This window comes from Athene cunicularia, assembly GCF_003259725.1.
Source record: "Athene cunicularia isolate RWA chromosome 4 unlocalized genomic scaffold, athCun1 chr4_part1, whole genome shotgun sequence".
Taxonomy (NCBI): domain Eukaryota; kingdom Metazoa; phylum Chordata; class Aves; order Strigiformes; family Strigidae; genus Athene; species Athene cunicularia.
In genome coordinates, this window is record NW_020799098.1 from 1,130,554 (window position 1) to 1,143,970 (window position 13,417).

Below are 13,417 nucleotides of genomic sequence, written 5' to 3' on the forward strand. Positions count from 1 at the left end.
ACCTTCTGCCCATACAAAATCTTTTCCAGGTTTGAAATAGAAGCCTTGAGCTTTTCAGCTCGGGCTCAGAGCATTTACTCTGAATTTAACTGGGTTCTGCTCATCCGACTATGGAAGAGGTGCGGCACCGAGGAGCGTGTGAAGATCGAGGAAGATGCACCGAGTACGTTGTCTCAGAGCTTGCTGTGTGTGTGCTTTGAGTCACGGGGTGGTGTCAGTAACACCTCCAACATTCATCAAGGACCAGCTGTAGCCTTTGTAATTAGTCTAAAGAATGTCACCCAAGAAGCAGGAGCGTATGGAAGGACATAACTCCTTAGATAAGCCTCAAAAAGGGGGAAACACAGACTGAATGAAACCCAATGTTTCCCATCAAGCACAAGGAGTACTGATCACTGGCTCCATAGAGCCTGACACTTTGAGGCTCTACTGCATATGCCAGATGCCATGTATGCCTTGCAAAGGACTTTGCAACTTCACCAGTGAGGAGGTGATAAGAACCGATTTTAGCCCAGAAGCTGGATGATTTCTCAAGAAGCATAAACTCAGCAGATCCGTGGGAACTGAGGCAAAAACGAAGGTGGGCAGGGCGAGCACGACCACCGACTCAATTGCTCATGGAAATGAGTTTATGGAATACCTGCCTCTCTTTGTCCAGCACACGAATCAGCTGATAACATGAGCTTAAAAGGCACCAGAGAACTCTGCTGTGTGTGCATCCACCACTGAAGAACCGAAGACTGAGGACCAACGGGACACTGCTGGATCCATGGTGGTGAAAATTCTTGCAGCTCCATTCCGGATGCTCGCTTGATTTCTGTCTTTTCCTCCCGTTCTGTCCTATCGCTTCCCCTCTTCACTTTTAATAATAAAAACAGGTTTGGGTGTATGGCATTTGACCTCGTTTGTGTCTTCATCTCACTCTTGGGAGATTGGATCGAACACAGGTCCAGTACTGGGCACCCAGGACCTGCTCTTGGAGGTGTTTTGGAGGCTTCTCTTAAGGAAAGTGCCACCAGCTTGGGTCCAGCTCCTCATCACACAGGACATCCAGGACAAGCTGCCCATCTCTGGCCACCTACTCCCAGGGGCTGCTTTTAGTAAAGTGTGGAGGGGCCAAAGCCTGACAAAGACTTTGCTAATTAAAAAAACATTAAACAGGCTGTCTTGTCCCAGTGCCAGAGCTTGCAGTGACCAGGAGCAGGATTGTTCCTAGCTAAGGAAACATGCTTGGCACCCAAGTCTGTGCTCCCTACCTTGCTCCCTTCAACTGCAAACAGGTCTCCCCCTGAACATGGAGCGAAGGATGAAACCTGCTGCTTCCCAGCCTGCTGATCCCATCCCAACACCCTTCTGCTCTGTGGAGAGCTGGTCCTTTCCACCTGTCAGCAACTGCCCACTTCCACTGTGAGGTGATGCCCCAGCTGAGACATCGGCCCTGACCACCCAGAGAGCTGAGCTCACTCAGAGACACCTTCACAGAATCACACAGAATGATCTGAGCCCCGGGCTTGGCACTGGTGAGGCCGCCCCTCGGGGAGTGGGTTCAGTTTTGGGCCCCTCACCCCAAAAAGGCCATTGAATGACTCGAGCGTGGCCAGAGAAGGGCAACGGAGCTGGGGCAGGGTCTGGAGCACAGGTCTGCTGGGGAGCGGCTGGGGGAACTGGGGGGGTTCAGTCTGGAGAACAGGAGGCTGAGGGGAGACCTCCTGGCCCTCGGCAACTCCCTGCCAGGAGGGGGCAGAGAGGGGGGATGAGTCTCTGGAGCCAAGGAGCCAGCGCCAGGCCCCGAGGGAATGGCCTCAAGCTGCCCAGGGCAGGGTCAGGCTGGCTCTGAGGAAGGATTTCTGTGCAGAAGGGGCTGTTGGGCGTTGGAATGGGCTGCCCAGGGCAGGGGGGAGTCCCCGGGATCCCTGGGGGGGTTGAAGAGTCGGGCTGAGCCAGTGCTGAGGGATCTGGGGGAGTTGGGAATGGTCAGGGGGAGGGTCATGGTGGGGCTGGAGGAGCTGCAAGGGCTTTTCTAACCTGGATGATTCTGGGATTCTGTGGGTGCGCACTCCCCCAAAAGGCTTCTGCCGGCATCACCCCAGGATCCGCAGGAGCAGGCATCACCCCAGCCTCGGTGATCTCTGCAGGGGGAAGGAAGCAGCAAGCCACCCCAGCACATATGGACGGGAGAGAAAACCTCAAACAGAAAACTCCCCACAGCCACCCGGGAAAGGGGAAGAAGCTGAAGGCCCCCCCCCGCGAGCTCTCAGGCAGCTCCTGGGAAGCCAGAGGCACTCCGGGGGTTTGCAAGCTCACATCCTGCTGGCCTAAGGGTGCTTGCGAGCGCTGGCGTTCACGGAGGGCTCCCCAGCCCCCCTACGCAGCTCTGCATGCTCATTTAGGTCACGGCGCTTAATCAGCACATCCGAACTGCCTCCAGTTTCAGTAAAACCCTTTCCTGTGCAAAGGCTCCTCTCTCCTCCCACTCGCCTCCATGGAAAACGGCGAGCCACACAGCACGGCTGCCAAAAGGCAGGTTTGGGAGGAAAGGCAGAAAGCACCCGGTGTCTGTTTTTACATTTTCTGTTGCCAGGATCGATTGGTGAAGCAAGGGAGGCACGGGGAGCAGAACACAAAGCACTGCTGTATCTCCAGGCCCCCAAAAAACCCCACGTGTTTTCCCTCATCCTCCAGCAGCATCCCATACCGGAAAGCCAGCTAGTGCTGAGCAAAGGGAAAAACCACCCTGCCATGGGAACACGAGCGCAGGAGATGTTTGTTAAGGAGGGAAAGCAGAGGATGCTGACAGGATGGATTTGCTCGGGGTCAGCGCCTGGTTTGCGCCGTCCCTCCTCCTCTGCTCTTTGTCCTCTGCTGGGCTGCAGGTGACTGTTTATGGGGGGCACAGGGAGCTACAGGGGGAAAATGCTTGGGCAGGATTTTCTCCTCATCGATGAGCAAACTTGTTTGGGTTTATGAGAGAGCAGGTCTGCGTGGGCTGCCCCAGCACCTCCCAGGACGGGCAGACGAGCTGCTGGGCTTATCAGGAGGACAGAGCCACAACCCTGAACAGAAATGCTGACCATGATCCGAGACTTTGTCACCTTGACCCTTCCACTTCCCCCAGTCTCTCTGATCCAGCAACTCCTTCAGCACAAAAGCAAGGACAAAGCTGAAGCCCCCACCCCATTAGCAGCGTGGTGGGTCAGCACCCCGAAGCCCTGGGGTGATCCAAGCTCATTTCTGTGCTTCAGGATCACTATGGTCGTGTGCAATATCCCACAGGGGAGAAAACCCAGTGACACTGGGACGAGAGCAGGCAAGCAGAGCTCTCTGAGATGCCACGTGCACTGTAGGGGCACTGTCCTGCCCTGCTTTCGGGGAGGATGTGGGTCCTTTCCAAGAAGAACATGGGTCCTTCCAAGGAGAAGCAGCTTTGCTCTCCCACAGTTGGGGTCCCCAAGGGATCCCCATCCACCCTCCAGCTCAACTGGACCAACCTCGCCCCAACAAACCTGCCCAACGCACCCTGGGTACCTTCAGCAACAGTTCTCCAGTTTCGCCCTCGCACTGGTCCCAGTGCTTTCCTAGCAGTGAGTCGAGAGAGTTTCCTTGGGTGGTTCAGCCCCTTAGCGACTTGCGGTGTCCGTGGATGCAGAAGGGGAAGGATGCACAGCTGGAGCACTTCTAGAGCGCTTCAGCCATCAGGTGCTTCCCAAAAGCCTCCCAAAACCACTCGGCGTTGTCAGGGAGGTCGAGGTTTGCCTCAAACTGAGCAGAAATGCTCCTGTCCCACACAACTCGGCCACCCGAGCTGCCTAATGGAGCAAGAGACAGCCCAACACGGAGTCAATGGCTCTTCCCTGACCGCACCAGCCTCTCATTTACTGCTGATTCATCCCTGCAACAAGGTCAGTCTGGCTTACGAGAAGAGCCTCAAGTCTTTAATTAAAGACTACTCGGGTCCCTACAGTGACAGAGCAGGACAGAGCACAGAAAAGGCAATCCAGGGAACAACCCCCCCTCGATGGGCACAGCGCGGGCAGCAAATATTGGTGAGCCAAGAGCTGAAGCAGCCCTGCGGAAACACGCGCGTCACATCGGGCCAAGAGGAAGCTCACCTACCTGAGAAGGGAAGCGTAGGGTGGAAAACAACCCAACCCTGGGGAGTTTTGTGCTTTTTTGTCTGGCTTTGTGTTTTTGACGCAGCTTCCCCCACCGGTGCTGGGAAGCTTTTCTGCAGCGTAGGTTCATTTTCATGTCGGTTTTGGATGGCCTATTTTGCAAGGTGATCCCTGTAAGCTGCTAAAAGCACAGATGGAAAATAAACACAGGCTGATTCCACCGCGGATGGGGAAGAAAGGACTCAAGTAGCTGAGGTGGGAAGAAGCTCATCTCTCCCAAGTGTTCCTCTGAGAAGTGCTCGAAAACAAGCTTGAACAAACCAACCCCCCTACAGCTCGTTAGATAATTCAGCTCACTGCTAACGAAGCGACTGATCCCTGGCTTCCAGCTTTGGCACGACCAACTCAGCTGCTCAAGAGGCTAAAGGAGATGTTGGAAACAAAGGGCAGGAGCTGTGGGCAGAGAGGGGTGAAAGAAGCTGGAGCTACGGACCCAGCGCTGATGCTCCACACCATGTGTTACATTTTCTGTTGCCAGGATCGATGTGGGAACACGGGACAACTGAGAACCCATGGGAGAAAATCCTGCCACTGACTCGCATCCACTCCAGGACAGAGAAGCCTCCATGCTGTGCTGTACCTGAGCCCTGCTGAAGGGCTTGTGCCACAGCTCACAGGCCAGGAACAGAGATTTTGTCACTCCAGTGGGTCTCGATCACAGCGAACAGCCTGCAAACTTGCAAGGCTCGATGAAAGTAACAATGACCTAGGAACCAGCATCAGGCCCCGAGGGAATGGCCTCAAGCTGCCCAGGGCAGGGTCAGGCTGGCTCTGAGGAAGGATTTCTGTGCAGAAGGGGCTGTTGGGCGTTGGAATGGGCTGCCCAGGGCAGGGGGGAGTCCCCGGGATCCCTGGGGGGGTTGAAGAGTTGGGCTGAGCCAGTGCTGAGGGATCTGGGGGAGTTGGGAATGGTCAGGGGGAGGGTCATGGTTGGGCTGGAGGAGCTGCAAGGGCTTTTCCAACCTGGATGATTCTGGGATTCTGTGAAAACCAGGAAAAAGAAAAAAAAAAAAAACCACAAACAAAACAGCCTTGCTCATGTCCACAGCTCACTGGCACACCAGGAGCCACACCCAGGCACATATCCTGCAGCACCTCAGTGCTCCGTGTCCAGAGTCCACCCTGTTAAGGTCCTGAGCATCCTCACTCCTGCATCCCAGCTGGAACGATGCCCCACAGGGCCCTGGCGCCCTTGGCTATGGGGGGACTGTGGTGGCCCAGACCTGCGGAGCCCCCACACAAGCTGTTTTCTCAGCCCAGAGGAAACAGAGGATGGCTGCACAGCCACCCCACTGCCCCCAAATCTGCCCCTACAGCCTCTGTGCCACGTGATGGCCTCTGGAGAGGGATGGTTTCAGGAGCAGAGACGGAGAAGAGCGCTGGCATGACAGCAAGGGCAGGTAACTCCATCACAAATCAATTTAGGCCTCGAAGATTGGCGGCTTTCCCCTCTCTAGCACAGGATGGTCAGGTAGGAAGAGGAAGGGAGCTGGAAAACAGAGCATGAAACATTTATGAATGAAGAAGAGATAGTAATAGCAGGAGACAGAAAGTGATCTCTTCAGCTATATTTATCTGCTTACGCTCCAGAGCATCTCAGGTTTGTGTCCTCCAAGTCATGAACAAGCCAATAAACCACATTTGTGGTCACCAAATGACCTGAACTGCCAGGCCAGCAAGACTAAGGGACGAGGCCCCTGTGCGAGGATGGGAGAGGAGGCAGCACTGGTTTCTCTCTGCACGAGAAACCAAGAGCACAAAGAGAAGTTAAAAAAACAAGCTCCGAGTTGACTTTGCAGGATTACAAAGCACAGCCGACACTGAGGAGCTGTTCCACAGGTTCCCCCGGTGCTCTTGCTTCTGGGGAGCTACTTAATGCACAACATGCACGGGATGGGCAGGAGAAACATGTTTTTGCTGTAAATTCTTTTCCACTTCCAAATGGGAAGAGCATCACGACAGGGCTTGCATGGAAAACCTAGTACCTAGAGGCCATTCAAGGCTTGGGAACGCCGCAGAGCCCATCCCCCGGAGGGGAAACCAAGCCCACGGGCTTCACACAGCTTAAAATACCACCTACACCTGCTCTGGCAACAGGTCATGCACCCAAACCCCATCATCCTGCTGGAAACCCAAACCCCAGCCAACCCTCCAACAAAGAAAGCAAATTCCCATGGCAGGTATTCGCACACCTTTGCCAAGCACAAGCCCTGGGGCGGGAAGAGAGGTAGGAGCAAAGGTTTCAAAGCTCTTTTCACTTGCCAGACAGCATGCAGACAGGCTGCAAGGTGGTTTTTTGGACTCCAGTTGTCAAGAAAGCCCTGCGCAGCAGCCATGGGGAGGCAGCCACCCGCGCCAGCATGCCCGCAACGGAGCAGCATCCAGAGCAAGAGGATTTTGACGTCACTGGGGGCAAGGAGCCCGTTTTCCCTTCATGTGGACACCTACATAAGCATAGTCACGAGCCGGCCACAACGGACAGGCAGAATAACCTGGTCCAGACTCTACCCTGGCCGCAGTCACAGCGCAGGTAACACGGTCAGCTCAGCACAGCACAACAACACGGCACCTTGCAGGGCAAGAGCAGTGGAGAGCGGAGCCCACCCTGCCTTTCTGGTCACTGGAGAGGAACGCCTGGCCAAAAACATTTTGGCAGACCTCAGAGGGAAGGGAAGGAGTCACCTTGGAAAGATGAAGTGAGGCGGCGAGGTTCCTGAAGCATGGGGTGAGCGCAAGCTGAACTTGGCACATGCAATAACCCGCGTCTGGGAGCTTTGTACCAACAGGTTCAAGGCGTTTTCAGAGCTGGCTGCGGGTTTTTCTGCAGCTGCTAAGGAAAAAAGACAGCTGGAGGCAGTTAGGGCTCTGAAAATCAGCATGAAACAGAGAAAGAAGCCTGAATCTGCAGCTTTTTGTTTTTTAAGATGATGGAGGGTAATGGGCCAGCGCTCTCGGTCACCAACAGTCCAACCCCAACATGCCAGACTTGCAAAGCTGGGATCAAACTGATCAAACATTTTTTAAAAAACAACAAAAGCAGATCCTTCCTGCAGGAGAACAGAGCAAGGGCCTTAAACCCCTTAAACCAGCATTAGCAACTGGGTGCAAATGGGGTTAACTGGGCAGGTAGGAGCAAAATTACACCCTGCCACCATTTCATAAGCAGCATCACCTCACTGCAGCGCCTTGGTGCTCTCCCCTGGGCTCCTAGCTTGGGGCAAATGCTTGCCCGGGACAAAGTGGCCGCCAAGGACCCTATCCCAAGCCCTTCCTTCCTCCTGCCCAGCCCTCACCTTGGGCAGAGCAGAGAGCATCTCGACCTGATTATTGGCAGGACTAACGCTCTCCTCCCCCTGCTCAGCAGTGTTTCAACACAGCAGGGCGTTTCCTGGCTCGGCAGAGACGCAACAGCCCCTCAGAGCTGCTTTTTCAGCTCCAAAACAAGGATTTCATCACAGCTGCTGTTCTCAGCCACCCCAAAGACCTTCATGAGCTTTACCAGCCACCTCCAATCAGAGCCCCCAGGGAACAGGGCTCTGTTTGCCCTCGTATTAAAACTTTCCATCCCAAAACGATCAGCGATTTCCTCTCCGCCCTGCTGCAAGGTCTCTTCCTCTCCTAGGCTTAAGGACAGACATGTGGAGGACAGGCTGCAGCGATTTGGCTCATGCCTGATAGGGAGCAGAAAGTGAGCCTGGGCGTGAAAATCTCCCCTAGGAGATGCAGCCAAGAACCAAAGCCATGGTGAGAACGACAATGAGCACAAACCACCGCATCCGAGAGAGAAGCCACAGCCAAGAGCCTGCAGGCCATAGCGCGTGCTCTGCTGCTAATGATCTTCACTGATTTTAATTTAACAAGGGAGGGCAACAGCCACAAGTGTGACATGGGCTGACAGCAGTCCAGAGGGGTTGGAGAGAGGGTCTGTGCCTGGGGGAAACATGAGGACAGTGCCATGGAAAGCGTGTTACTCATCCGCTCTGCCATAGCAAGGAGGGGACGTGATGGGTACAACCAGCAAGGGGAAGGGAAAAGCACCTGGTTCAGGGCTTGGCTTGGGAAGGGACCAACAGACAAGAGAGGGAGCCTTGGCAGGGATTCACAGAATCACTCCGGTTGGAAAAGCCCCTCGGGATCACCGAGTCCAACCCTCAGCCCGACTCTGCAAAGTTCTCCCCTACCCCACATCCCCCACAGCTCATCCCAACGGCCCTGAAACCCCCCCAGGGATGGGGACTCCCCCCTCCCTGGGCAGCCTGTTCCACTCTCGGACCACTCTTACTGTGAAAATTTTTCTTCCTAACGTCCCCTCGGGGCCCATCCCTTGGCCCCGAGGGTTCTTCTCGCCCTCCGAGGTCCCACCACTGCTTTGCTGCTGAGCAGATGGGCAGCACACATCATCGGGAATGATGTGACCTTCCGGAGGGCATCTCAACTACCCTGGGCCAAAGCAAATTCAGAGCAACGTTCCATTTCAGCATGTTCCTTCCCCAGAGCCATGTTGCTTCTTCCTCCCCGCAGCTGCAGGCAGTGACGGGGCTGACCAGCTCCTTCCCCCAACCAGCTCCACCATCAGTCCTGGCCTGACTCCACAACACCTTCACCCCCCCAAGCCCAAAGAAATCCCTGTTCCTTTTTCCACTGAGCCTTGCCTCAGAACCAAGCTCTATCAAGACATGCAAGAGAGAAGCCCTCGTGGCCTCAAGTACTTCAGCTAGGAAAGTTTAGCACTCAGAGGAAAGGTTTTGTACCCCGAGTAGCTTCTTTGCTGATGGAGATCAAGGAGTGTGTCTGATTCCTGCTGCCACGGTGGAGATGCTGCAGCTGCACAAAAGCCCAGACCCCTCCACAGCTGGGGAGGGACAGGAACAAGTAAAGGCAACTGCAGCAGGGAGGGCTTTGGGGAATTTGGAGCTGGGCTAACTGTGCACAGGTAACAACTCCACAAGACAAGTTCCCTGTCGCAGACACCAAAGGCCACTCGCTGTTGTTGCTCCTCGTCCAAGGCAGCAGCCAGCAAGCAACTGCAAGTCACTGCAGAAAAACACCAGAGCCAGGAACCACGACTCCTCTGCTACACTCACTGTCCCCTTACCCACAGGATCCCAGTGCTGCAAAGTCCTGAATTTTAGTCTCCACTGCTCAAGCTCTGGCAGGCCGGTGTTTCCACAGCCAGCAGAGCTTCTCCCCGGAAGGCTCATGGCTTTAACCTTTCCCCCTTGCCATGCGGCTGTGAGGTCTTAAGGAAAGAAAGTGAATGAAAATGGTATTTTAAAGGGGGAGAGAGGAGGTAATGACAATTAGGGTTTTCCTTTGCCCAGCCTAGGAAACTCCAGGTGCCCACCATCCCTCCCTGCCATCGGCCTGGCAGCCCACGGAGCAAAATCAAGGTCCTTTCCGGCCCCCATGCAGCGAGGTCCAAGGTCCAACCCCGCAGTGTTACCATGCATCCCCTGCCCTCCCCAACACCAAGCCCCTGCTGAAAAACTGAAAAGGCCAAGCCCCCACCATGCCACCCACCCAACAGACCAGCTCGGCCAAGGGGAAGTGTTGGATTGAAGCTCTCATCACGCTGCAGCTGGAGGCATTTCCACCCTCCCCAGAAGCTGTGTTGACGGGGATGGATGCGGAGGTAAGACTCCCCGGCTCGCTGCCACGCGGCAGGGAAGGCAGGATAAGCCCCCGCAGGGGACTGCAACAGCATTTCCTGGACGTCAGGAAGCAGAAGCAATAGCTGCTTTGTGAGTACAGAAAAAACCCTTTTCTGCTGGGCTGAGCTCTTGTTTTGGAGGGACTGACCACCCTGCTGCTTCCCCGCTGAACTACCACATCTCCCTGCAAGCCTGTGCCCACCCACACACCGTCACAGTCAGACACGGTGATGGTCACCAAGCCAGTGCGCAAATATTTTGTTGCACGGCCTCATCCTGCTGACAGCGCTGGGCTTTGGGCTCCCAAAAAATGAGGCAGGACAGAGAGCTGCCAGGACCAGGTCACGGGAGGGAGAGGTGAAGACCAAGAGCATCCTGCCCAGGCAAGGCCAAGGGCACAGGGGTTTTTTGGATGCAGAAAGGTGCCGCATCTGGAGACGCCCGTCAGGCTCAGCAGGGCAGTTAAAGGCACGGGTGAAAAATAAAAGCACTACACAGCTCAAGTGGAAAGGGAGGAATGATGCTGGGCACTGCTGCTTGGCTTCCCAACCCCAGGCCTTGAGGCTGGCTGAGCATGGGACAAGCCTTGTGATGCCCAAAAAGGCCAGGAGAGCTCTCAAGCTGCTCTTGTGCAACTCGCAAGAGTTGATTTTTCTCTTGGGCAAAACAACGAAATGACCGAGACATTACATCCCTGGACACCGGCTGACAGCTTGTTCCTGGAGAAGAATCCAAGTTTGACAGAACATTTTCCATCAAGCTGAAAACAAGTATAAAAATCAAAGCCGGTAAAGTTTCCATACAACAAAAATCAGCAGGAAAACGAGAGCAAGGTCAACATGCTGACAATCAAGGCTGTTGTTTAAGCAGGGTCCCATTCCAACTGGCAGCTGTTTTGTGCCCAGACGCAAGGACTAAAGGTGGGGTCCTAAAAAACAGCATATGGCACAGGCTCAACTCACACATCCCTGGCGCAGGGGCCAGTGGTTATCTCTGCTGCCCAGGCCTGGGCACGTTCTGCGGTGCAGTCCCGGCGCACGAGGAGCCTGTTTGTTTTGCTATTTTTTAATCCGGGACTAAAATTTTCTCATAAACAAAGTTGTTTGCAGTGGGGCTGAACCAAGCATCACAAGTTGGCTGGAAGATGAGGCAGCTTGCAGAGCCAGAACCTCTGGGGCTCCCCCCCAACCCTTCTCCCACCTGGCTGGACAAGCTCCAGCACTCAGGACGCCCTTTGAAAATCAACTGCAGCCCCTTCCACACCGCAGAGCTGCCACCCCCCCTCCAGACACCTTCCAGCTCAGGGGTTCAAGCAAGCGGAGATGCTCGGGGCGCAGGGTGAGAGCTCTCTGTCACGTTTTCTCTGCTCGCTTCCATCATTAGGGGCCATGAGTGAACATAAAGAGCCTTAAAAGCTCTTGCGATCCTCAACAACGTGAGGGGAAGTTCATTTTCCTTATGCAAGTGAAGCTACAGGAAGGGAAGGAGACAGACAGCAAAAACTCAGGGGATCTCCTGCATCCCAGCCCAGATCCCCTCCTTGGGCTGCAGCAATGGTACTGCCGGGGTGACCGGCAGCACGGACAGGGTCCAGCCATGTTGGACATTGCACCTGTGGGATTAACAGTCCCTGACACTGAGACCTTTGAGACAAGACCACGGGCTCAGGCTCCTGAAACCTTCTTGGGACTGTCGCAGGCCCCCCCCCACCCTCGCTTTGCACAGCTTCTGAAAATTCTGCTAAGAGGAGCGTGGCTTTCCTTGAGACACGGCTCCTATCCTGGCTCCCGGCACAGAGCTCGTTACCCAAACCGCAACGAGGACAGAGAGTTATTTCACATCCTCCCGCGCCAAAACAACACGTCTCTCCCGGCGCACCCCAAAGGCCGCGGGTCGGCTCGCTCACTCTGAAGTCTGCCCACGACGCTGCTTTGAATTAGGCCCGAAGAATTCAGATCCAGCTCCTCCGACGCCACCCATTCTCCAGGCAGCGCTAATAAAAGCAAAATAAATGCCGGGGGGTGGGAGGGGAACCACTCAGACACTAACTCCGGGGTTAGTCACTTCTCCTCTGTGCCCACGCTGCCATTTTAGGGCATGCAGGAGTCTCCACAGGCTGCAGATGCAAACGCGCTGCGTTTCTCCACAGGAAAAGTTTTTCTGAGCCCTTTTCACGCTAATCCCGCTCTCCGGGAGCGAGACTGCGCCGTCTGCCAAGCCACGGCGCTCCCTCCACCGCCTCCCCGGCGGTGCCCTGGGTAGGAGGGCGAGGGAGGCTCCTCTCCAAGCCTGCAGCTCCGGGCAGCGAGCCAGACGAATTCCTGGGGTTCGGGGAGCCCGCAAGCAGCGGGGACGCTCCCGGAGGCGCGCAGCAACCCAGCAAGCCGGGTCTGCGTGAATCAAAGCTCAAAAAAACCTTCTTCCCTAAAGGAATTTCATCCACATTCTTGCATTTCTCTGCCTAGCAAAAGCTAGAAAACATTATTATTATTGTTGTTTTAAAGCCTTCTGGGGGAAGGAGGAAGAACAGCAAATCCCACACACGCAGCAATTTATGCTGGAGGCAACGCAGGGCTGGGGTTCGGTTCCCCAAACCGGGGGGACCGTCCTGCGGCAGCACCGTGACAAATGAGGTCATGCCGACGGCCCCCCCAAGCCAGTGTGGGGGCTGCAAAGCCACCACAGCCATCACAAGGACGAACCACCACCAGTATCTGTGCCACAGCTTCCCGAGAGTGACAGACCCCGGGGGCGACCCTCCCGGGATGTGGAAGGACCTGGTGGCATCCTGTGTCCCCTAGGCCCCCTGCCCAGGGGTCGAAGGATCCTGCGATGCCTTGAACCCCACGACTCCCTCCCGGGGTGGTGGGGAGGGATAGAAGGACCCTGAGACACCTCCCGCAACCTTCACAACACCCTTCCTGGAGTACACGTGACGCCCTACCCTCTGTGATGCCCTTCCTGGAGTATCCACAGGCCTTGCGATACCCTGTATCCTGCAACGCCCTTCCTGGGTCATACACGGACCCCGTGCCACCCCATCCTCTGTGACACCCTTCCCAGGGCACCCACGGACACTGCGATGCCCCATCCCCTGTGACACCCTTCCTGGTGCACGCACGGTCCCTGTGATGGTGGCTGACCTCCTGTCAAGCCCTTCCTGGGACATGTCTGGACCCTGTGACACCCTCCCTGGGGTGTCCACAGACCCCATCACACCCCACCTCCCTCACTGTTCTTCCTGGGGCACATGTGGTCCCCATGATTCCTCATTGCCAGCATCACCCTTCTTGGGACATGCAGGGTCCCTGTCACACCCTACGGCCTGCAAAGCCCTTTCCTGGGGTGTGCACAGACCTGACCACACCCTATCTCCTGCAACGCCCTTCCTGGGGCACACATGGACCCCACAACGCCCCATCCGCTGTGATGCCCTTTCTGGGCCTCACACAGACCCGTGACACCCTTACCAGGGCTCACAGGGACCCCGCGACACCCACCCTGGAGGCCTCCCCTGCTCTACCCCCAGAGGCGTCGGGCGAAGGCCGGCGGGACCCACTCACCGCTCGTCGGGCGCGCGGCCCTGCTGCAGGG

At 55.9% G+C, this 13,417-nt stretch overlaps 1 protein-coding gene across 1 annotated transcript in view; it reads right to left on the reverse strand.

Moving 5' to 3' along the window:
- Positions 1-13,415, reverse strand: part of RAB11FIP5 (RAB11 family interacting protein 5) — a gene marked incomplete at its 5' end in the record, with an annotated part of 44,299 nt that extends 30,884 nt beyond the window's left edge. The window contains one exon of the mRNA XM_026846883.1: positions 13,387-13,415. Coding sequence (XP_026702684.1) covers positions 13,387-13,415 — 29 coding nt within the window. The remainder of the gene's footprint in view (positions 1-13,386) is intronic.
- Positions 13,416-13,417: the final 2 nt, after the last annotated feature.